A 23,455-nucleotide genomic window follows, 5' to 3' on the forward strand; every position below is an offset into this window, starting at 1 on the left:
CAGTGGTACCAGAATTTAGCCCTATAATATTGAAATATCAATATGTACTTCTAAAAATACATACATATAATCATTATTTTTCAAGCCCTGAAGTCATCTGTTATAGTAAGCTTATCATACCTCTCCCTTACAGCTCCAAGAAAGATGTATTCCAGGCAGTCACACGAAAACCTGTTACTTACACAAGGAAAAATGAAATTAAGACCCACCTGCATAAAGACCTACCTACCTTGACACCGTTACCATGAATTAATTTTCATGTTGCAATGCATCTTGATACATTAAAGCCACTTTTGATTTTACAAAAGCATCAGAAATGAAAGATATACACCTCACAGAAGCTAAAAGCAGATGAGCACAGGAAAATACGAGCTTGAATTACACCTTCCAGCCTGCAGTGTCCTGTACTGTTGTTTTGGAAAGACATGGCAGAAGTTCCCATCTCCCCTTTTAAAACTGCTCCTGTTCCCAGGGGAAAAACAAACACCGCTCCATACCCCCAGCCAGCCCTGAACTCACACCAGTTTCCATGGGCATCAAAACTGGCACTTGTCCCACCAGATTTTCAGAGGCCAGGGACTGCAGCATCAGCCTCACCTTTCTCCAGAACTGATTTTCCAAGCACAGCACAGCACAGCACACGACTGCTCCTCACCATCCAAATCCCTTCTACCACCTGAATCCTAAATGCCCCATCCCATAACTGAGCACAGTCCTCTCCCTGTTGTTCATCCTCCCACTCTTACTAGCATGTCCCCAAAGAACAGGAGCAAAACAAACCCCAACACATCCCTTAAGCCCAGCTGGGTTACAGCAGCCTTTCAGGTTTGCAGGAGAACTTGTGACAACTACAGCAGCTGTCCAGGAGAGACAGATTCACACACTTCAAACATAAGAATACCAGAAAGCCATAAATAAAGCTTTAAACTCGTATGAGAGGGTTGGGTTGTTTTTTTTCTTCTTGTTTATAAAATATAATTAAGAGAGAGAGAGAGAGACAGAGAGAGAGAGAAGCGCTACAGGACGCCTTGAGTAATGTTCCTGAAGAAGGTCACCTGGGGCCATGTTCGTGCCTCAGGGACTTCTGCAAAGGAAGGTACACACACATATACAGAAAATCCTTCATGCAAACCCTGCTTTGTTGTTAGACGCTTAGTGCACGCTCTGGTAACAGCATTTTCTTCCACTGGTCCCTGATCTGATGCTATCAGCTCAGGTGGCAGCTGCTAAGGGCTCCCCTGCTGCCCCAGGGGTCAAGACAAGCAAGGCCACCCTGAAAACCCTGCTGCTGGTGCCAGCACATCAGAAAGGGAGCAGGAGGAGAAAGGGGAAGAACAGACACAACATGTGCAGGGGGAAGAGTGTGGTAGACATGCGCCAAGATGTGCCTACCACAATTCTGGCTGGAATATACTTCATGAGAGAGGAGGATGCTGTCAAAGAGACAACCTGGAGCGTCCACAATGCTGGGTCTCTGCTGGGCAGGAGGGAAGGTGCTGAAGAACAGGCAGGGGAGGGAGAGGTGGCAGCCTGACCCCCACCTCAGGCCACGCAAGCTGTGTCTGTGGCCATCACTAGTCCCAGGCCTGGCCCTGGTCCTGTCCCAGCATCAATGGAGGCAGCTGGAAGGGCAGGTTGTGCCCAGCCCATGAGGAGAGTATCGCTCCCCATTCAGGACCTCATTCTTGAAACACGGCCAAATCCAGGCAAGCTGAAATAGCAAAGCTACACACACACACACACACACACGTACGTTGTACGGAGCTAACGCAGAGCCTGGCCACGAGCACACAGCACTGCACTGACCCTGCTCCTTCACAGGCAGCACCAACGCTCACAACGAAATCTTCCAAAAGTCAGGCTGACCACAAAGACTCAGCCCACTCTTTAGTCTGGGGAAGCTACACCGTTTAGATTGTTCCCAAATTAATGCTCTCATGCATTCATTTCCCTCTCCTCCTCCATACTGTGAGAAAAACATTTTAACATCAGCATTATAGTTTCAATATGAAGCTGAGACAGAAAAAGTTTCCAAAAACCAGTCACTGCACACTTGCAGCAGCTAATCTGCAATTTTCATTTATCCACAGCACACTAAATGAATCTGTGTAGTGGGCACCCCTTCTTGTACATTACACTTTTCTAAATGAAGCCCCACTTAGATATAGAAATTAGAATATTCAGGTAATACCCTCCCCCTTTGAAAAAAAAAAAAAAAGAGAGAGCAAACAAAGGACCCACATGAGGCTATCCTGGTATTTTATTTGGTGGTCAATTTGCAACTGAACTACAAAATTAACTAAGCACAAGTCCACCACCCAGTCACCATCACTGCTTTGAGAATATGTTTTTCTACATAGTTTTCCATCCCTCACCAAAGACTCCAAATTTCCAAGTTCAATCATCTTCCCTTTTCTAAAAGAAATGGGAGCCTTTTTAAACAATGAAGACATTTAATTATTTAATCAGAGGGGTAATACTAGGCTAAAATGGATTAGAAAAATTAATCCAAACTAAATGTCTCCATTATTATGAAGTTCTCTAGTGAAACTTTAATCAACAGGTTCCAAATTTCAGGTGTAAAATCTGATTGAAACTGCTGCTGCTTTGCAAAACTACTGCTTTCTCCTGCCCCTCCTTACTAAAAATACAATTCAAATTGCTATTTCCATAAAGAAATATGTCCGATATTGACTATGAAAAATTTTTGATGGCCTCCAGGGATTCTTGTACTTAACCCGAAGGTAAAATTTATAGTAATTTATCATACAAAAATCAACTCTCTGCAGATTTGGGCTTCTGTTCCACGCTGCAGTTGGCGTTTCTACCAAACGAGGTGATAGTAATTAAATAGCTTCATTTGTAGTCCTCAACTCTTTGCACCTAACTGATGACAGCACACAGGATGAAGAGAAACATAATTATGGAACCCTATATATTTTGCATTTCATCAGGTATGCTGTCCTGTTTTAATCTCTAAAAAGGAAACTGTAAACAGTGAAAACTGCAAGAACATTGATGGTGAAATAGCAGAAGACTGAGAGGAGTCGGGGAAATAAAAAGAACTTTAAAAAAAGAGGTTTAGCATTACAAATATCGATGCCTTTTTAAAAGAAAGGGATCCAGCCATATTTCCCTTTTCCTTTGTACCGAAGTTTAATAAATATTTTCTCCAATTTACCGATTTTGAGAAAAATCGCTGGATAAACACTTGTGTTAACCCAGTTTCATGGCTCGGTGCCAAATGTAATGCCAAACTTCCCAGTTGCAAAACGAGCTGTTTTTACACACCAAAGTAACCACGCAGCAGGCCTGCCGAGCCTGAAGACAGCTGACAGAGATGACTGTTGCTGTCCCCCCATTGCACCGACATCCATCCAAATACCAACATCTGCTGTGCTACAATTTACTTTTTACACAACATTTAGCAAAACAGTGCCTCTGACTGCAACATCATTAAGGAAGTAACAACAAATAAATCGCAAAGTCCCATCAGACAATTGTAAAATTAAAGCATAGTTTGTCTTGCATACACTGAGCTTTAGTTCAGACGTATTGGACTTCAGAAATGACAAGCATTAGAAGCCCTTTTCTTTTATGAAACATACACGACAAAATTCTGTAAATCGTGACAAGCGTAATCCATCATTGCAGTGAGAATTACAGTTGTGAGGATATTGACCTGACTCGGTAGGCAGAGGAGCAGACGCCTGCGAGGCAGCCTGGCCTGCCCGGTTCCACCACAGCAACCCAGACCACTAACAGGATTACGCTGTGCTTGGAAGCCTAAGTGCACCCTCAATTCGGGGCTCGCTCCTTTTCAAACACCCAGAGCGCCTGTTTGTGCTTCCTAAAAACTAAAGGGCCCTTTGCTTTAAAAGCAGGATGGAGCATGAGGGCCAAAGCACTGGGGTGCCACCCCACAGAGGTGAGGTGGCAAGGCAGGCTCTGGCAGCACGTCCCGTTACAAAGGTTCCAACTGGGATTTGGGCTCCTAAATGAAAGCCAGGTTTGGTCATGGTCCCACCGTACTGCCTAGCACGCTCCCCATCACAGGAGACCTTAAACGATCTGCTGTCCTCCCGTTAGTTGCCCTTTACACCTACGCCACCTAAGTCAAAATGAGGCAGCACCGCCACCCTGATATTGCCATGGGGCTTGGGCTTTCATCAGCACATGGGCAAAAGAGGAAGAACAAAGAAGAATTTTAATCTTTAAAATTGTGGCCAGTTTTCAGAACAAATTGATTCTTCCTCCAGTCCTCCAGTTCAATTTTATGAATACAAAAATAAGGAAAAAGTATCTCACTCTCTTTTGAAAAGCAGATACTGAAAAGTTCCATCAAGAAAGAACTCGAATCCTGTTAGGGATCAATTAAGAGGTTTTCCCTCAATTTTTCTGCTCCTCATCACCATCTTTAAGATCTAAAAAAAATGCTGAAGTTAGAAACAGTGACTTTTTTTGTGGGAACAAACACTCCCCCTTACATCTCCAGACAATGTGTCTGTCAGGAACAACAACATACCCAACACTCAGCTCAAGATACAAGAACTTGGCAGGCAGTTCCACCAAAACAATACAGTTTCCCTCAAATTCCTATCAGCTTAATAGTGGAAGACAATAATATTTCAGATAACAGAGGCGGCAAACATTTTGGTACATTCAGTGGACACTGTTTATCCAATCTGCAGATAAAACCAGTCAACATCCACAGCCAGATTAACAGAAATGCTTAACTAATTTTGTGCTTAACTCATGCTAAAGTCAAGGAGTTAGGCACTTAAATTCCTCTGGGGGTTTTGGCCAGCGCTGATTCGTGTCAGACTTTATGACCATATATATCTATGCCCAGCTTGGGACACAGCAGTCGTGCCAAGCACAGCCCACATGTAGACCTCTCCCAAGGAGGGATTCAGAGGACAGTCTCCTCTGTGCTAGCTACTACGTGTTTGCACAACGGGAGTCAAGGTCCATCGGAAACTTATCTGAAGAGCTGCTTCTGCGCAAACCTCAGGTTCAACCTCTGAGTTCAGAACTGAAACATTCTTTGTTTGTCCATTTATCCCCTGGCACAGTTGGCTGTTTGTCAGACAGATGTATGCCACATGCAAGTCATTTTCCAACTCCTCTGCTCCACCTCCCTCCACGCACTCCGCACACACTCTGACCCCTCAGCAAACATTGTAAGAGAGGAGGAAGTGTTTCTGACAGTTTGCATACACTTCACAACAATTTTATTGCAGGGTGTAAATGTTCCCTCCTGCACCCCAACGCTACTTGTAAGGAAACAAAGCAAAACAAACAAAAAATCCACCACTTCCCAAACAACTGAATGCCCTAAACCCAGCAGCAGGAAAGGGGAGGGAAGAGGTGGAGAGGAAAGGACAGAGAAGATGGATTACACTGAGGTTATTTTTGTCCTGTTCAAGTGGATGGGCAGAGACAACTAAATATAGAATTTATCAAAGCAGGTGAACAAGGAAAATTACACGAGACACACGTTTTAAAGCGCAAGCAACAAAGAAAGTACATTCTTACCTCCTGGTCCAAAAAGCTCTCCAAAAACACACTTCAATTTGCATGTGTGAGATTTGATTGAACAAATACTCAAGTCACCATCCCATCGCCTTCCCTTTGGGCATGCAACAATGTATGTGTTAAGCAGATAGGTTTCCTGTCTCTTACCTGTTTACATTATATATAAAAAAACACTACAAAGTCCACATTTAAACACAAAGAGGTTTGCACTCTTCTGTGGAGTCCTTGGAGAGAAATTCTTCTGAAGAAGGTGCACAGCTGGGTAATAAAGCACCACTTGAAATCAAACGTTAAGGAATGTTATGTTGTCAGTGGCAACACAAAGGATGTGGTTTCTCTGAAATTTAACCAGTTATGTCAAGGACAATTGCTTTCCTCTGGTCAGACTGCAGTCCATGGCTTGCTCAGAGTAACTGCTAGAGCAGTCTGAATTTTGCAAGTGAAAATCTCATTCATATGTAGTTTTAACTCCTCACAGGTTCTGAACAAGTCTGAAATGCACTGGGTGGCTGCTGCCAGAAGCACACACTCCATTCCGGCACCATGAGCAGCTCGTGCTGGCAAACACATAGTAGCAAATCTCACCCAGACTCTCGGGCTCCCAGAGCCTGCAGCCCAGGATGCAAACACCAGCATCTAGCAAGGACGCCAAGTGCTGTGCTGGTGTGCACACAGCAGTGAGCAAGGAAACTTCCTGGGAAAAGACATGGCACCAGTCAAGCCATGACTCCAGTAGAAGCCAAGCTCACATCAGTGCTGTAACCCACCAACCTTAAGGAACAGAAAGCTTTTATGCAGAGCATTTCCCTTCTTCCCTTTGTGCTCCCAGTTAACCACAGTATCCAAGAGCCCCATAGCCTGAGCTGCACTTATCCTCACAACATCCCTGTGAAGTAGGGAAGTGCTGTTATCACCATTTTACAGATAGGGAACTGGGGCACAGAGAGATAAAAATAACCTTATCTGAGATGATCATATAGGAGGAAGTTTGTGGCAGAGCAGGGGAGGACTGGCTTCGATTCTCACTTCCAGGAGAGTACTCAAATACACCAACCACCTCTTCAGCTTCTAGTTGCTCTGCCTTCCGTTTGACTGACCTACCTATCTCCCCTGGGCAACAAGGAATGGGGAATGCCCACGTCTTTTATCAAAAGCATTTCCAACCCACAAAAAATGGAAGAGTATCAGATGCAGGCATTGTTTGCATTCAGAAGTCCAAACTGAGTAAAGAAAACAGTTTCCAAAATAGTCAGCACTATCCTGGTATTGTGCAAAAGGAAGGAAGACGTATCAAGTTTGCAAAGTAGAAAAAGCAAATTAAAAAAAAAAAAAAATCCATAGCAGGTCATAAGTATAATTTAAAAATAATTAGTGCAGGTTTTAAAAGGAAGCTGGTACTGGACATGCATCCTCCAAGAACCTCCCTGTGACAGAGATTTTAGGTTATAAAACCATGACCAAATTAAAAAAAAAAAAATTTATAATTACAGCTATTTCAGACACAGATCTAAACACAGATCTGACGTATTTTCATATGGAGACCTCGACTCCCAACTTCACAAAACAATCTTGTCTCAGATAAAACAAATTCCAGAGGCTGAGGACTGCTCAAGGTCTCCCATTTCTGGCTGAGCCAGACTTCAACCCTGCCCTCAAAGGCTCTCTTTTCTAAGTGAAATGGCACACCAGGTCCAGAATTTACTCTGTCCTTTGGGACTCCTGTTGCAGCCATCCAAAGCACCAGTTGTGAAATAATCTTCTACAGCAAAGCAGTATTTAATGTCAACAGTTTGAAGTGACCATCACCCTGGAATAAACAGCCGAGGTCCATCACCTTTCAGATCACCTGGTTTATCATCTCTGAGTCTAAAAGGTAACACTGCTGCAAAGCCACCACAAACGGGTCTTGATGAAGGACATGGTCACTATGCCGACTGCGACAATGGAGGAAATGTGTAAGCTGGTGTTAGCTGAGGTCACCAGATCAGCCATGCTCAGCTTTCAGGTCCCCTCTGCTATCAGTAGACTATCCTGTCACTCACTGCTGATAAGCTGGACCTTACAGCCCACTACTTGCTGCTTTTATAGCAGGCTGTTGCTGTAAACTTCAACCACCAGCAATACAATGTGAACCTAAAGCACATCTCCTCTGCCACGGTCAGAGTCTCAAGGAGCTGCAGCCAACCACCTGTTGCTGAAGGTGATCATCAAGGTAACCAACTCAACTCCCATCAGTGACATAAAATAACTGAAGCCTTGCTTAGACCAGAAAAAACAGACTTAGAAAGAACACATCCTGTTACCCCTGTTTCTCCCCCTTCTTTTACACCAGGACTACAAAAGGGTGAAGGAGAAAGGCTGGGATGAGGTTAGGAACATTTCTACTTTCTGACAGCAAGCCTCACAGCAACAACAGCCAAACAAACAAATGAAAGCAAAACTCCCAGCAGCTTCACAGCTACACAGCAATCTTAATAAACCAGGCATTCTAGTAACTAAAGCAAAAAGCAACTTTTAGTTCCAAAGTACAAGCAGTAAATTAGCAAGGTTTATTATTCCATGTTTTGAGCCTTTTCCTTGAAAAATCCCAACTCTGTTTGCAGATCAGCCAACACTGGAAAAGGAAAAGTCCTGTTGACAACAAAAGAACTGCTATTTATTTTCTGTTTGACAGCCATCACAAGGAATATCCAAATCAAAACCAACCACTTCTAGAAATTAGGTTGTTATTCTCCCTCAGAATCAGGCTGGGCTTTTTGTGAGATTCCCAATATCAAACTGGTCAAGAATCACAAAAATCGGGTCTCATCTTCCACTCAAAGCAGGGCCATTCAAAACACTACAAAAGAAATCCTAACACTAATATTACATATAAGTAATTTAGGACAATTATAAAAATACAAAGGCAAAAAATAGAATGAATGCAACTTTATCAACCTGCAACTTTCAAATCAAATTCGAGGAACAAAACCTCAAGTCTCCTTGGCCATGTGCCCTCATTTTAATCTCCTTGCCTCCAGTAACTGGTTTGAGGATTCTAAGAGTCAGCATAAAGATCAATATCAATAAGCATTCTCTGTGTGTACTGTGGGCATAAAAAGGAGAAATTAATTCTGTGCTCCTCCATGTTTTATTTCACCACATGAATGATGAGAGAAATAGTACAGGATTGTACTTGGTCAGAAAGGTATGCACAGCCTCTGAAGCGTGAGCTTCCATCTACAACCACACATCCTGTTGTGTGTCATTCCACTTCTAAAACCGTGCCTGAAAAGAGAAAAGTCTCCAGAAACACGAGGGTTTGCCATAAGCACACCCAGTCTAGTCATGGGAATAAACAAACCTCTTCAGGACACCAACAAGAGCTGTTGTGCAGAAGCCCATTCTCAGCAGCCTGGGGCAGCTGCCGAGAAGAAAGCTTTCCTCTGGCCATAGGGAAGAGGATTCCTTAAAATGGGAGGAAAACTTTACATACACTGATTTCTGCACATTCCTGCCAGCAATCTGTCAGATGATTAACAACCTCCGGGTGGGGTGGGGGCAATCACAAAAAAAAAAAATAAAAAAAAAAAAAAAAAAAAAAAAAAAAAAAAAATCCAAAACACCACACCAAAAAAACAACTCTCAAAAATACATAAAAGCTATCACAGTAAATCTGATCTTTGGTTTTGTTTTGTTTGTTTGTTTTTCCTACATTAGACACAGCTTTCTATAACATAATGATTTGTATTACTGCAACTTCAGATACTCATCTGGAACCGAGTCACCTGCTGTAGAAATAAAACAATGAGATAGTCCCTTTCCTGCAGAGTTTACAGTCACAGGACAGCAACAAGCCAGACAGACAGACAAAGAGGGACCCATACTGGGCATCGCTGCGAACGGCAGTCTCGGTACACGTGCACTGCAAGTTTGTCAAGGCCTTTTATAAGCAACACAAGGAGCAAAAGCTTTCAAAGAGGATAATAAAGCAGTACTGCAGCTGTTTACAGGGACCATTTCCCAAGTGTGAAAGGGTAGCACAAGAGAAAGCACAGAAGTGTCTGCTTGTCCTCACATTGTAGTCGCAACATAGAGCCGTGCTAGGCTAACTGGAGGCAGAAGTTAACATCTTAATAGCAAATTAGAGATGGTAAAAATAGGTATGAAAAGCAAAAGCAGCTGGTTTTGCAGCTCAATGCAAGAGGAACTAGTAGATAGCAGCAAAACGGCAGCCCAAAGAGCGAGCTCTGCCTTGTTCAGAGCAGCACTCTGAATGCGACAGGGTTACATGCCAAGCATACAAAGATGCAAGATGATGCAAACGTTAGAGAACCATGTTCCCCCTCTTCATGGTTTGCTTTTGATTTCCATTTTCCTGAATAACAGTATACTCCCAACAACTGCAGCGACTTTCAAAACATCAACTTCTTTGGAGCTCAAAAACCCGGAGCCTTGGCAGACGATGTGGAGCTGGGACAAGTCACTGTTTCAGAACGAAATCTGGCCACTGGCTGCTCTAAGCAGAAAAGGTGGCATACATGTAAAATCATGCTTTTCTCTGCAATTACAACTGGTATTACCCAGGAAACACAGGCTAAACTTGGAAAAAATGCATTAACTCCGAATGGCACAGTTATGCTGAACCAAATTGTACCCACATGGCTACTGTCTTTACTCAGTTGTTACAAGCTTGCTCACCTTAAAATAATTTCGTATTATTCCCTATGAGCAGTCTACTACAGCCACTTCAGACCTCTGGCTTCATTTCAAGTCAGAAGTAGGTATCAGTAAGGCTGAGACAACTCAAAACCTCGGGCATTTAAAAAACCACAAGTTAGAGCAGCTATTATGGAAGGATGAAACACCTACAGTACAAAACATTCCTACTGAAGCAAGAACAGCACATTCTAACCCAATAAGCGCAATCACCAGCTCTAGTCACAGAGCTCACTCAAGATCAGCTCAGCCTATGCCCACGACAAGGTGTAATTTTGAGCTACTGCTCATAATGCAGCAGAGCCACCACGGCTGAAGAGCAGAAGCTGATCCATCACATCTGTCCTTAAAAGGCCTGTCCGCTCTGTTCAAAATGCAAGGCCAGATTTAGCTGCTACATCTTTGCACCTCCACTGTGTAAAAGGGGTAGAATTAACACAGCTTGTACAGGCAGCAGTCTGGAAGAAAAATGCCTCGTTTTACCTGAACATGCTGAATCTGGCAAGAGGTGACACTCGGGGAACAAACAGAACCCTTTAAAAATACACAACATCGTTTATTACACTAGGACGGTACTTTGCGTTGCACAATCCAAGCTTTTGTTTCCAGCAAGAAAATGTTTTCTAAATATTTTGTCACCATGACAGTCTAGCCTTGGACTTGAATTCTGCCCTTGGTTGCTCCATAAAACCCCCATGAAGTCAACTGTGCTGTAGAGCTCCTCGTGGGCTGTCAGGAGAGCCCACCTGGCAGGGCAGCTGCCCGGCAGGGCTCTCTGCTGTTCTGCCTGCCCACAGACTCAAGCATCCCGCGCAAGAGCCGCCTGAAGGAACAGCAGTGTCTGTGAGAGGAAGAAGGTTTTGCAACCAAGAAATGCTAAACATCTCCCCAACAGGTTCAGCTCTATTGAGGAATACAAGCAAAACAAAAACCATTCCCCAGATAGCAGAATGAAATATTTTAAACACACAGAGAAGAGGAGACATAGCAAAACTTCTCAGCCTTGAGGGACTTATTCCAAGTAAAAACATTTCTTTCAGGGACATTCATTTGGCAAACTAAATCTGAGTAGATACTGCCTAAGTCCACGGCACAGCCCCGAAAAGAGCAACGGAGCATTTCTGTGTGACTCAGGAAGCCCAGCGAAGGCTTCTGCAGAACAAGATCAACAGGGTGTTTATATACAGCCAGCAGCGTCATATGAACAGGCGGTTTAGTTTGTGAAATGAATGTTTGCATTGTCATTTAAAAAAAAAAAAATAGACAAAAAACAAAAAACACCCTCTAGTCCACACTTACAAGTTTCCAATGTTAAAAACATAGCAGGGGAAGGAAATACTTTAGCAGCCAAAATTTACAAATTCTTACCATAACTTTGGCACAGTAAACTTCTCCAGTGTCACAAAGGCCTATTCTTCAGGGGGCTTGGTTCCCTTTTTTTTTTTTTTTCAGAAGGACTAATCCACATGTGAAGGCTATTAAAGAACACACAAAATGCCAACAGAAGCATAAACATGCACACTGCATGTGTGCCTTTTCAAATTTTTCTCTGTCTTTCCTTATGCAGAAAGTTACCCAGGAACAGCCTGGAGGCAGGTATTTCTGCTTTCTCTCCTTCTACCAGTGAAGCTCACTAAGTGTTTTCCTCTTCCCTGCTCCCTCCCCAAAAAAAAGGCAATGTTATTTTATTTTAATTCATTCAAATTGGCAACAGAGATTCATCCTCACAGGTTGCACTCAGCAGCCAGGTTTCAAGAATTTAGCAAAGAATGAAGACATTCATATGAAGTGAAGTTTGTCTGTTTGTTTGTTTTAGTAGAACAGAAATTCCTAACAGTAATCTTTTAATTAAGAAGCACCTTACTAGAACCCCAAAGAAAATGCTAATACTCTAAGTTACACTTGGCATTTCTGCACTGCAAAACCAAATCCACACTCTGAAAGTCAGCATTTTCCTTCTACATAAAAGCCCTAACACAGATTTGAAAGAAATATAACAGAAAATCCTGCCTGATCTAAATACATAGAGCTAAATTTCTCTTTCATTTTTCAAGAGACTGCTTAGAGATTGGGCATTTAGAGTTCTATTCACTGGCTAGAAAAAAAGCCAAACGGTACATTAAAAAAAATCTGACTTTGAAATATCGTTATGAGAACAGGGACAAGCTATCTAAACCCTAAAATTCTGTGGGTCTTTGTATTGACGATTATTGACACAAACTAAAAGGCTCATATTCCCTACTAAGCAAACATTTACAATTAAATCCATTCTGCACAAGGCATTTGCATTTTGAGATAGAACAGTCAGTTGTTCAGCTGCTGTGATTTAGATGGATTGGTTCATTATTGCTGCAGTTCGTTTTCAGCTACACTGTATAACAAAGGGGTGCCAATGTAGTCTTGAATGGCTTTAAAGCTAAGTATGCCGGTAGTCTTCCATGATGATGTAATTTAACTATCTCCCCATCTCTCAGACCAAGATATCTTGACTTTACAGGCTGAACTTCAGCAAAAACGACAGAAACAAACTGTTACAATAGTGTTCAATAGGCAATATCTCTGCAAGTCAGCTGAAGGCAGCTGCTGGTAAGTTTGCAGTTATCTTCCATGTATGAAAAAGTAATTTTCCCCGAATTCTTATTTAGAATAAATACTTCTCCCATCATGCAACTAACAAGGCAACTTCAACTTCCCCACCAGGAGATACATCAGCTATATACCTCCAAAAGTTCATACTATAGGAAAAATGTATCTGCACCAGAAAAGACCTAGAACCAAAATCATCCCTGACGCAAAGAAAACGTCAAGTTCAAAAAGCCAACTGGTATCCTTCACTGTCTAGAACGTATCACCAAAGGCAATATTCAAGCAACAAAACATTTTTTCTATTAACAACCACGTAAAAAGGCAAGATTTTTTTTTAAAGAAAAAAAACATTGAAGAAAAAAGCCATGATCATTAGTGGTGTTTAACCTCTCGTTCTTCTCAAGACACAGCCAGAGCAGTGCAAAGAACTTACCACAGAGTGGCCTGATGAATGAATTTATAGTGGGAAAGGATTCATATCCTATGTTCAGAAATCAATTTCCACCTATAAAACCACTTCCAAGCCCCACAACCAGCACTGTCACCTTAGATTATCACAACTGGATTCTAGCCTGCTCCACACAAACTTGCAGTGGAATAATTAACATATAATATAGCTATATCTGTGCAACTACACATTTAAGACAAGTCTTCAAGTAAAAAAAATGCCTTCACTTCTCCTGGTGTTCCCAAATTTTCATTTCTAATTAGTGAGGATAGAAAGGGAAAAGAGATTGTGTGATCAAAAGTTAAAAATGAAAACAACTAAGTCCCCAAAAATCTGCATTGCAGAGAAAACTATTTGATTTAGTTAACTGACTCCTATTTATAGGTTTACAGACCACAGACAAGCACAGGAGTATATCTGAAACACAAAAAAAAACCCCAACAGTCCAGACGATCCATGCCTGGAAGCCCCTAAAAAGCAACCAGCAAACAAAATGCAGTATTCCCATTTAGCAGCTATGAAATGGCCTGACAACAGATTTTGAATTGCTTAACAGGTTTGTTTAAGGGTGTAGCTTCTATTGACACTCCAGCTGTGAAGCTCCAACTTAGGCCTAAAAGCAAGTATATACAAAACATTGTGTACTCTTGTATTTCAGGGCATAAACCCTACTCAGTGCAAATATTTTCCACACCAGTACAACTACATCATTCTGAACAAGGTGGCATTGCACTGGCAGCTGAAACATGATATGTACAAAGGCTCGTATGGAAACATGGCAAAAATTTTAAGTATTTTTTCTCTCAAGTCTTAACATCTAGTTTAACTGGCATTTGATAGACACAAAAGCAGTTCAAATATAGTCTCATCTGTATGTTTCTATTAGCCATTAAGACCCGTCAGGCCTCTTGCAGAAAATGTGTAAGTTACTCTTTCACACTGCTTGCTTTCTGAAGCGTAATAAGGATGCATTTCTTGATCCCTTGACACAACTGCAAACAGTAGGGTATATTGCTAAGGCCAGGAGTTCAGAAAAATAAAACCACACATAAATGGTTTTAAATTTTTAGACTTTTCATTATGAGTAATTAAATGGCCCTTTTACTTCTCCTTAGCCTGAACTGTGAAAAAGGTATTCAGGTTATGTTTCCCAGTTTTTCTCTGTACCCTGAGGATTAGCAAGCACCTCTGCTTCACAAAGAAAAAAGGTTAAAACTTTCAAAGTCTTGTGACTTCCCCAGGTGGGAACAGCTTTATAAAGCCACTACAGACATAAAGGGCTGCACTTAAAATTTGAGAATTAGCAGCAATTGCTGTTAGCAGCCCGGATCTCCCCATCAGCACACGAGCCCACTCGTAATGTTAATACTAGTAATGCTAGTGTCAACCACATGACTTAGGCAGTCCTACCAGTAGAGTAACACTTGTCCTGATGATCTCTCCTATGAGGAAAGGCTGAGAGAGTCTGGGCTGTTCAGACTGAAGAAGAGAAGGGCCTTTCAATATCGAATGAGGACCTACATGAAAGACTGAGAAGCTTTTTACCAGGGTCTGTAGTGACAGGACAAGGAGGAATGTTTTTAAACTACAGGAGAGTAGATTTAGACTACATACATATAAAAGGAAGATAATCATTGCTCTTAGGGTGGTGACACACTGGAAGAGGTTGCCTAGAGAAGCTGTGGATGCCCCACCATTGGATGTGTTCAAGGCCATGTTGGACAGGGCTTTGAGCAACCCGATCTAGTGAAAGATGTCCTGGCTAAGCACAAGGGGCAGTTGACTAGATAATCTTTAGAAGTCCCTTCCAACTCAAATCACTCTAAGACTGCAGCTCTCTCACAAAACAAGTATCTGATATGAAGGCCATGAATTCACAAGCAACACCAAACCCACTTCTCTGGCATGCATGTTCTGTGGCCCTCTAGAAGAGTATATTAGTAAAGCACAAGCAGAAGGAGAATGATTTGACAGCCCTGTAAATGATTCAGATGCTGCACTGTCTCAATATTAGCACAAAATACCACTGCAGTCATGCACAGAACCACTGACTCCAAAGGGTATTTCTACAGGCCATGCACCAACAGCCTGGGCTTTGGACAGCACTTCAAAACACACTCTCCCAACTTACCCAAGAGACTCAGGAAAACAGTAACTGACTTGCCCACAGTCTGTGATGACTGTTTACCTCAGCTGTCCTCAAATATGACCATGCACTTTTGAATAAATTGACACATTTCACAACATTGTTTGACCAGCTATCTTTTTCACATTTTTGGCTCAACTTGAAGAGGTGGGAGAATAATCCCAGAGTTCTGTAACATGTTTTCCAACTGCACTTAAAGTCGGTCTTCATTATTTCCCCCTTTCAGCTGCAGTAAATATTTTTCACAAAAGCACACTACTTCACACCTAATATGGTGCTATTCTTTCTCCATTCTTTTTCTTCCTCTTTCCTCACATAGTTTCCTGGTTTTTGTTCCCCCTTTGAGAGGCACATTGTACCTGCAACATAATACAGCTGAAAATAATAATCCCTCCATTGTCTTCCCCCAAGAGAGATGACTTTTGAAAAAAGATTTAGCTCTTTTTTTTTTTTTTCCTTAAAAACAGTTACTTCAATATGTAAAAGGGGGAAAAAAACCACAAGGCTGACAGTTGCTTGTTTTTTTTTACAATGCTGTCTTTTAAAATGCATTCAAATTAAGTGTTCAAATGTTAAGCACATCCCACTTCCCAATCCATATTAAGGTTTCTTTCCTGAACAAGTCTGAGACCATCCACCACCATGATTTTTAATTTAATTATTAGTAACATAAGAAGTGGATAAAAGGAGATAGGCATATCACCATGTACTGCGCTAACAGCACCAAAAAAAGCTCACCAGCTTTCTTCAGGTGGTAAGGTCTAGGGCTAAAAGTGCTGACACAGAGCAAGCTTAGGCAGGGGAAACAATAACTGATGGTGCTTAGGCAGTGAGAGCGCCAGCAGGGAATGCTGGAAGGGAAGGAACCTTCTGGCACGTGCACAGGGGCTGCCAGGGAAGACGGTTTTAAGTGTGGACAAGGTGCCAAATTTAAAATGGATGGCACAACACCTTGCCTAGAACCACTCCTGCAAGAACAACGAGCAACATTTACTCTCTTGCTTTCTCTGTACCTCAAAATAGCATACCCAGTACTTCTTCCTTCCTAAATCCAAACCCGATGACTTCTCAATAAGCCTAGTGAGAGAAAAAAAGAACAAAAAACCACACATGGACAACTTTTTTTTTTTTTTTTTTTTTGCGCACAGGCCTACCTTTTCCTTCTTTAAAATGGAGGAACCATGAAAAAGAGGATCAAAGCCAATGCAGGCAGTTTCTGTATGATCCACTGTACCAAGCATTCCCAGGCTCACTTTAACAGGGCCTGTAATGTCCTAGATCACTCACTCTCAAATCTCTTTTAGTGACAAGTAGCAGTAATCTATGATGCAACCCCACTTTTAGAGATGAAATTGAGACCTAGCTTTTTTCACTTCTGATGTACAATAAAACAGAATACGAAAGTAAACTTCCAGGACTGACATAAATAATGTGGGCATCAACATCTGAGCTCTTCCTCTTTCCAGTTCAAAGTGAGAGCATGTTTGGTGTCACTCACATGTAAGTTCCAGTCAGTTTACAAAGAGAAAAAAATATCCAACCTCACATGATAGTGCTAAAGAACTGAAAGTATTTTGCAAAAATAGCAGGGGAAAATGTTGGAATACAGATCTTTTGGAGAAATTTTTACTGCAAAAAGAAACATTTGGACTTCACCCTTCAAAAACACAAAGCTGTGGCTTAAAGAACAGGTTTTCATACATAAAAGATGTTCTTGAAGAAAGACTTCTCTACAAGGACACTGGAAAGTAACAAAGATGGTCAAAGACTTTAGTCTGCTCAAGGGAAGGAAGATGAGTAATCTTCAGGCTACACCATCTCTTTCAAAGACATCATACAGTACAGCTACACTGTACCAGGTAATTCTCAGCAAATGACTCCCCTGTCATGCAAAGCAGACTTTTTACAGTACACTGGATCCAGCCTGTTTCCTATGATCTCTCCACAAATAATTCCATCAGATGAGATTTACCCTCCAAAAGTCTAGCGGACTAGCCATTATCAGCTCATATTTCTCCAGATGTTTTGTGATCTCATCCTTTCTTAATGTCTCTAGCATCTTGCCTACCACCAAGGTCAGATTTATTGGTTGACAATTTCCTGGTTCCTCCCCAGTCCCCTTTTCCCAGAACAGGGCAAGCAAAATGAAAGCAACCGAGAGCTAGCATTGCAAAACTACTGCCCCTTATGTTGAAAAAGAGACACAAGAAAAACCACAAACTGACACAGCTTATCTTTCATTTCCAACAATAAGAGTAACAGATTTCCCTACAAAACCAACCCTTCAGCTCTGGAAGTAGAAGCAGCTTCCTTCCCTCTGTTACAGACTTCCCCCCTTCATTCTTTGTTCAGCCCCTATCATGTTTCTTACCTTTCCTCTTCCCCCCAGTTTTTCCTCTGAAGCAGCTGTGCCCTCTATAGCTGGCATCTTCAGAGTTCAGATGTGTCTTAGGATCCTTTGTATCAAGTGCCACAGTCATTCCTTTGAAATACCACGAAAGCCAGACGATCCTTGAACTAATCTGAACCTTGAAGGTTCTGGCTACACAGGCCATCAAGAAAGTGCACTGCTACATCCCAGGGACAGACAGAAGCCAGGGTACAAAATAGAGAACACCCCAAAATAAAACACACACACACATACAAAGAGAGGTAGGGAACGTGATGAGAACAGAAAAGAGAGAAGAAAGAAGAGGTGAAGAAAAACAGCAATACAAGAGACCTAGTGGCTTAAAAAAAAAAAATAAATAAATAAAATTAACTTCTGGTCATACCTCATAGGATCCTGTTTGGATTAATACTAACAGAATACTGCAAGTATGAACCTGTGCTCAAAATAACAAAGCTAAAATTCTCTATCAGAATATCACAGACTGTTAAAGTTGAAAGAGTAACACTCAGTTTTTAATTCCTTGCTTGTATTTTACATATGATCCTGCATTCATTTTATGCAATGAAGCTGCAGGAAGACAAATCACAGTGGACTACCAGTCATTTATTAGAACATCTGTATCACTCCATATCATTACAAAAACAATTATTTAACAAAAAGAAAAAGAATAGTAGTATTTGGATAATTGGAGTAAGTATCTGTTGTAGAATTTCTTATTTAAGAATCTTTAGTCGTTTTGATCAGCCCAGAAGCCAGAGTCCAAGCCAAAGAGTTTTACCTGCCTAAGGTCCACATGAACTGACATTTGAAGGACACGTTCTGGTTTCCACTGTTAACACTACTGCACAGTGTTTATGTAGTATTTAATAATGAAAGCAAAGAACAGCTCCACGTTTGCTGCTAAATATTAATGGATGAATGTACAGGTCTCTCCCGCTGCTTATAATTGCTTCCCAGAGTAGAAATTGAGATTTCTACTTCTCTTTTAAAATGACAGTGTACTTTTTTCCCCTCCCCCTTTTTCTGCCTCCAAAAGGCTCCTTTTTCCATATGAGTTTATGCCCTAATAAGAAAACCGGACATGGTGGGGAAGACAGAGATGACAGAGTATCAAAATGCACAATCCCCCTCTTTGTTAGCATTGCAGAAAGACTTTAAGAAAAAAAAAAAAAAAAAGGCAACAGGATGAAGACTGAAGACAATAGAATGACCTTCATAAAGAGGGACCAGCTCAGAAAGATACAAGAAATCCAGAGATCTGTAAAATGGTTTGGTAAACTTAAAAAAAAAAAAATACACTCAGAGTTACTTCTTTTAGCCAAAAAGTTCCACAACACACAGCCAAAATTAAGGATACTCATGACATGCACTGAGAAAACCTGTAATCTCAAACTCAACAAGCAGCAATTTGGGTAGATAATTTTCTCCTTCCCCAGTCATATTCAATCACAACTACAGCACCTCTGCATCAACCCACTTCCTTGTCCTTTCCCACTGAACAAACCTTCCACATAACACAGCCGGGGACTGAATACCTTGGATGTACACATACGATACCCCAAGCTCAAACCTGAGTTTCTTCACGTTTCCTAAGCGTGTGTTGACCACCTGAGCCAGGCAGTCAGTATTTTCACCACTGGTTCTGCCTTCACACAGGAGTCTGTTGCCGCACTGCAATTAGAGGAACAGCACCAAGCGCGGCCAAAGGGGAAATGGGGGGAAAAAAGCTCATTCATGAAGTCTTCTCTTTCTGCCTGGTTGAGGTTAGACACGTCGTGGAGATGACTCTGGCCCCTGCACAAACAAACATCAGCACGACTGGAAGTAGAGCTTCCTTTAAGCGACTGACTTACAGAACTGCCAAGAGCTCTCGGCCAGGCAGCAATGTTTAATTTCATTTCTCCATTTGTATTTTTAATCTTGGAAACAAAAACAGAAATGTAAAGCATGCTGACAGAAGAAAACAACCTCAGAATTCTAGAAAGCCCTGTTATTTCCCTGCTAAAACACCTGCTCCTGCTAATGATGGCTTTATGCTTATATACACCTGCCATCCAGAAGGGCTCCAGAGCACTTTGCAGCCTGATTTATATGTACACAAATCATTAAAACCACCAAAAATTAAGCCACTGCTGGGGTGAGATGCAGCAACTGTTTATGTGCACACAGCCATACTGTTCAACTGCTCAGGACGTGAACTAAGAGACACCACATCTAACCAAAGCTATGGGGGAATGTTAGCGAGAACATCATTGCCCAATCTGGATTTCAGCCAGTCACTACTCAAAGCATTTGCATGTGGAAATCCCTAGGATCTTTAAAGAGCGTATGTAGTGCAACCTTTGGTTTTAGAAATGATCCAAAAGACAAACAATACACATTTCCTATATCTAAAATCCTTCTTTAGCAGTCCCTCCCTACAGTAATTACTGTTTATGCCTTAACTTCAGAAGCTCACAGTATCAGACATCAGTTTTGGAAACATCCTGTGGTTGAAGCCCTGGATCTTGCAGAGCCAGCAAACTGATGGGGTCTGGCAATAAATATAGATGATTAAAAAAAAAAAATCCTTTACAAAACACATATGGGCATGAGTGGATAATTTCCCCACATACACATGCCCAGCCAAAAGAACTGGATTTGTCAACTGATTCCAGAACAGCTACAAAAACCAAGAGAGTATGAGAGCTGACACATTGGCATGCTGAGGAGGAGAGAGAGCACTGCTTTCTAAAACCCTCCTCACACGGACAATGCCAAAGTAACAGTTGCAAAGTCAATGAAGTGGAATGAAATAGGTGTCACTGCACATAGCGAGAAGGCAAAAAGGCATCAGGAACAGGTTAAAAAGATTAGGAAACCTGGCAAGCAAAAGAAAGCCAAGATACGTTTCACAGTCTGGGCATTTGGGCACAAATTTGCAGTCTCAAATATGCAGGGCATGCAGAGTAACATTTTGGAAATGGAAATGTGTTCAGCAGATAATATCACCATATTATCAGAAAACCATGAGAGATAATAATCTGTTTCTCTAAGGTAATTTAAAAAAAAAAAAAAAAATCATATCAGGAGATCAGGGCATCTTTTACTAAGACTTCCTCCAGAGGTCTCCTTTCTTCAAAGTAGCTTTATCATAATCCTAGAAACAACAAAGGTTCAATTCTCAAGATCAAATATAGACAAGCTTGACATACAACATGTGACAGTTTCCAACACATCTGCCCCTGAATCATCCTGACAATACAATTCCATTTTCATACTTTTTTACAATAAAAGTTTCTCCCCTAGATTTTTGTACCGTGGTCCTTAAAATAATTTTTTTTTTTTTTTTTTTATGGTACAGGGAAGTGCAGAAAGAATTGTAATAGCAGACAGTTATGAAAACCCCGTAGTCTAAAAACATCTCTCTGATTTTAAGAGTTTCTAGATTGACAAATGGGTATGTGAAACATAATTCTGCAATTCTCTCTTCTATTTCACCCAAATACAGCATAACACAAATACTTTATCAGGACAAGGTAGCCTGGGTACACCAGAACTGTCAAAGGAGTTAAGATAATGAGTGGAAAGGCATTTCTAACTGGAAAAAAAAAAAAAAAGAGGGGAATAACCTTTATCAAAACATTTTTTCATCAGATAATTTGCTGAACCAAACTGCATATCCAGCTGTTAGAAATGTTTCCACCCTTTTAAAACACACATTATCAACATATTTTCTAAATTCTTAGAAAGGTCTTATTGTTGCCGAAGAACCACCAGCCTTTATCAAGGTTACAATAACATACTTCCATTTTCTTACAGAAATAATTATGCTACACCTCTGCATATTCAGGCAAGTTGTTGCAAACCCTCTAGAAAAATCCTGAATCTGCAGAACCATGCAATCTTCCCCGCTGCTAGAGCACGCAGATTCTGATTTTGGTCCAAAAAAATGACAGTATGATGGAAAGTACCTAACACTGGTCCCTCCTTTCCAAGAAATGATAGTAGAATACAAAGAAACAGGTAAGTCAAGTATTTTATAGGAGCAATGCTGTAGTACTTGGAAACAAACACTTTCCTATCCCCCCAAAAAAAGAACAAACCCACTGTCTGGGGAATAAAACATTTTAGAGTGCAAAAAGCATAACCGTACACGTGACTCCATCATTTCAGTTTTGCCACCCAGTCAAGAATAAAGACTTTTTATAAAAAACAAACGTCATCAGTGCTACAACAGAAATGCACAGAGTGCACAAACTCAAGGCTATTCTTCCTGTCTAGGACACTGGTACCAAGAGCGAACAAAACACAAGTAGGACACTGGTACAAGACATGAACAAAACAGCACATTCTCTAGCAAATCTCTGCAAGAGCACAGCACTGCTCACAACACACAGGCATATTTTTCACCCTTCAAATGAAGATTCACCTGAAGACATTCTAGCTTCTAACATAAAAAGAAAAGCTACGTACAAATAATTTGCTACAGTTTAACCTTTAACACTCTAAGTAGCACCTCCTCCACTTGCTCTCTTTATCACCATTTTTCCAAGCAGTTGACACAGTTTTCGGTGCGCACACACACACACGCTCCACAAAAACTCATCGTCTCAGATCTGAAAGTCACACACACTCCTTATATGCTGTTTCCCACCAGGGTGGACGGGAAACAGACTGTTTGAGGATACACGGCTAAAGGACAGACACCGCACGAGGGAAAGTCCATCTACTGTCCTGGAAGGAAGAGACACTTACCTCGTTTGTGAAGCCACCCTTCCTTCACTATTGCTACTTCATTCATAATGGCAGGAATGTCTCTTGAAAAATCAGTTTATGCCAAAAGACCACTCTGCTGAAATTCCTGAACTCCTGGCAGAAGGCTCCACAAAGGGGATGGTTTTTTTTTTCCGTTTTTCTCCTTCTCAGCTATTTCTAAAAGGATCAAAAGAAGAGCGCACCATCATTTTGAAGCACGTCACATACGTACAGTAAGGGATACAACAAGGAGTAGCTTTCATTGCTGGGCTGTTTTTATTGGTTTGAGGTTTTTATCGTTACTATTATTACAAATCCTAAATGAGGGCTTAGCTCTTCTAAAGGATTTTTGCATCTTGGCAGGTGGAGGTGCCCAAATGCTTGCTTGCTAAAGTCCTGCTTCTTAACTGAGCAGTTGACTGTGGGCAGACTCGCAACATCACCAGACACCATCTGCATTAGAGGTGGATGCAAGACCATGCCCACTAAACCTCCATCTCTCCCAACACCCCACTCTCCACAACAGTGAAAATTCCAAGATTTCACAAAGTCCAGTTTTAAATATTTCCTGGTAAAAAGACTTCCAGAACCTCTTCTGGAAGGTTCCTTTAAAGCCTGATGTATAGGAGTCTATCAGCTAGCACACAACATACCTTAAGAGATAAAGCCTCCAACCGTAAATACTCCCAATATTCTGCTTCACATCTTCCTACCTTCAGCATCATCCTCTTAATCCCACTCAGATCTCCTCAACTCCCCCACAAGTGTCTTCTCTACCTTTCATATTTGTAAATCCTACCTCTCCTAGAGGTGTACAGAGAACTGCAGATAACCTTACAGACATTTCTGTTATCCTAAATCAGCCATCATAGCACTCTGAGGAATATTACTGCTCTTCCCTGAACACACT

The 23,455-nt window shown here is 41.4% G+C and overlaps 1 protein-coding gene across 1 annotated transcript in view; it reads right to left on the reverse strand.

Annotated features, from left to right (window-relative positions):
- Positions 1–22,722, reverse strand: part of LOC103769215 (RAC-alpha serine/threonine-protein kinase) — a gene marked incomplete at its 3' end in the record, with an annotated part of 47,511 nt that extends 24,789 nt beyond the window's left edge. Inside the window, exon 1 of the mRNA XM_008936395.1 lies at positions 22,546–22,722. Coding sequence (XP_008934643.1) covers positions 22,546–22,591 — 46 coding nt within the window. The remainder of the gene's footprint in view (positions 1–22,545) is intronic.
- Between the last annotated feature and the right edge of the window lie 733 nt (positions 22,723–23,455).

The sequence above is a fragment of the Merops nubicus genome, unplaced genomic scaffold, assembly GCF_000691845.1.
Source record: "Merops nubicus isolate BGI_N331 unplaced genomic scaffold, ASM69184v1 scaffold5500, whole genome shotgun sequence".
Taxonomy (NCBI): Eukaryota; Metazoa; Chordata; class Aves; order Coraciiformes; family Meropidae; genus Merops; species Merops nubicus.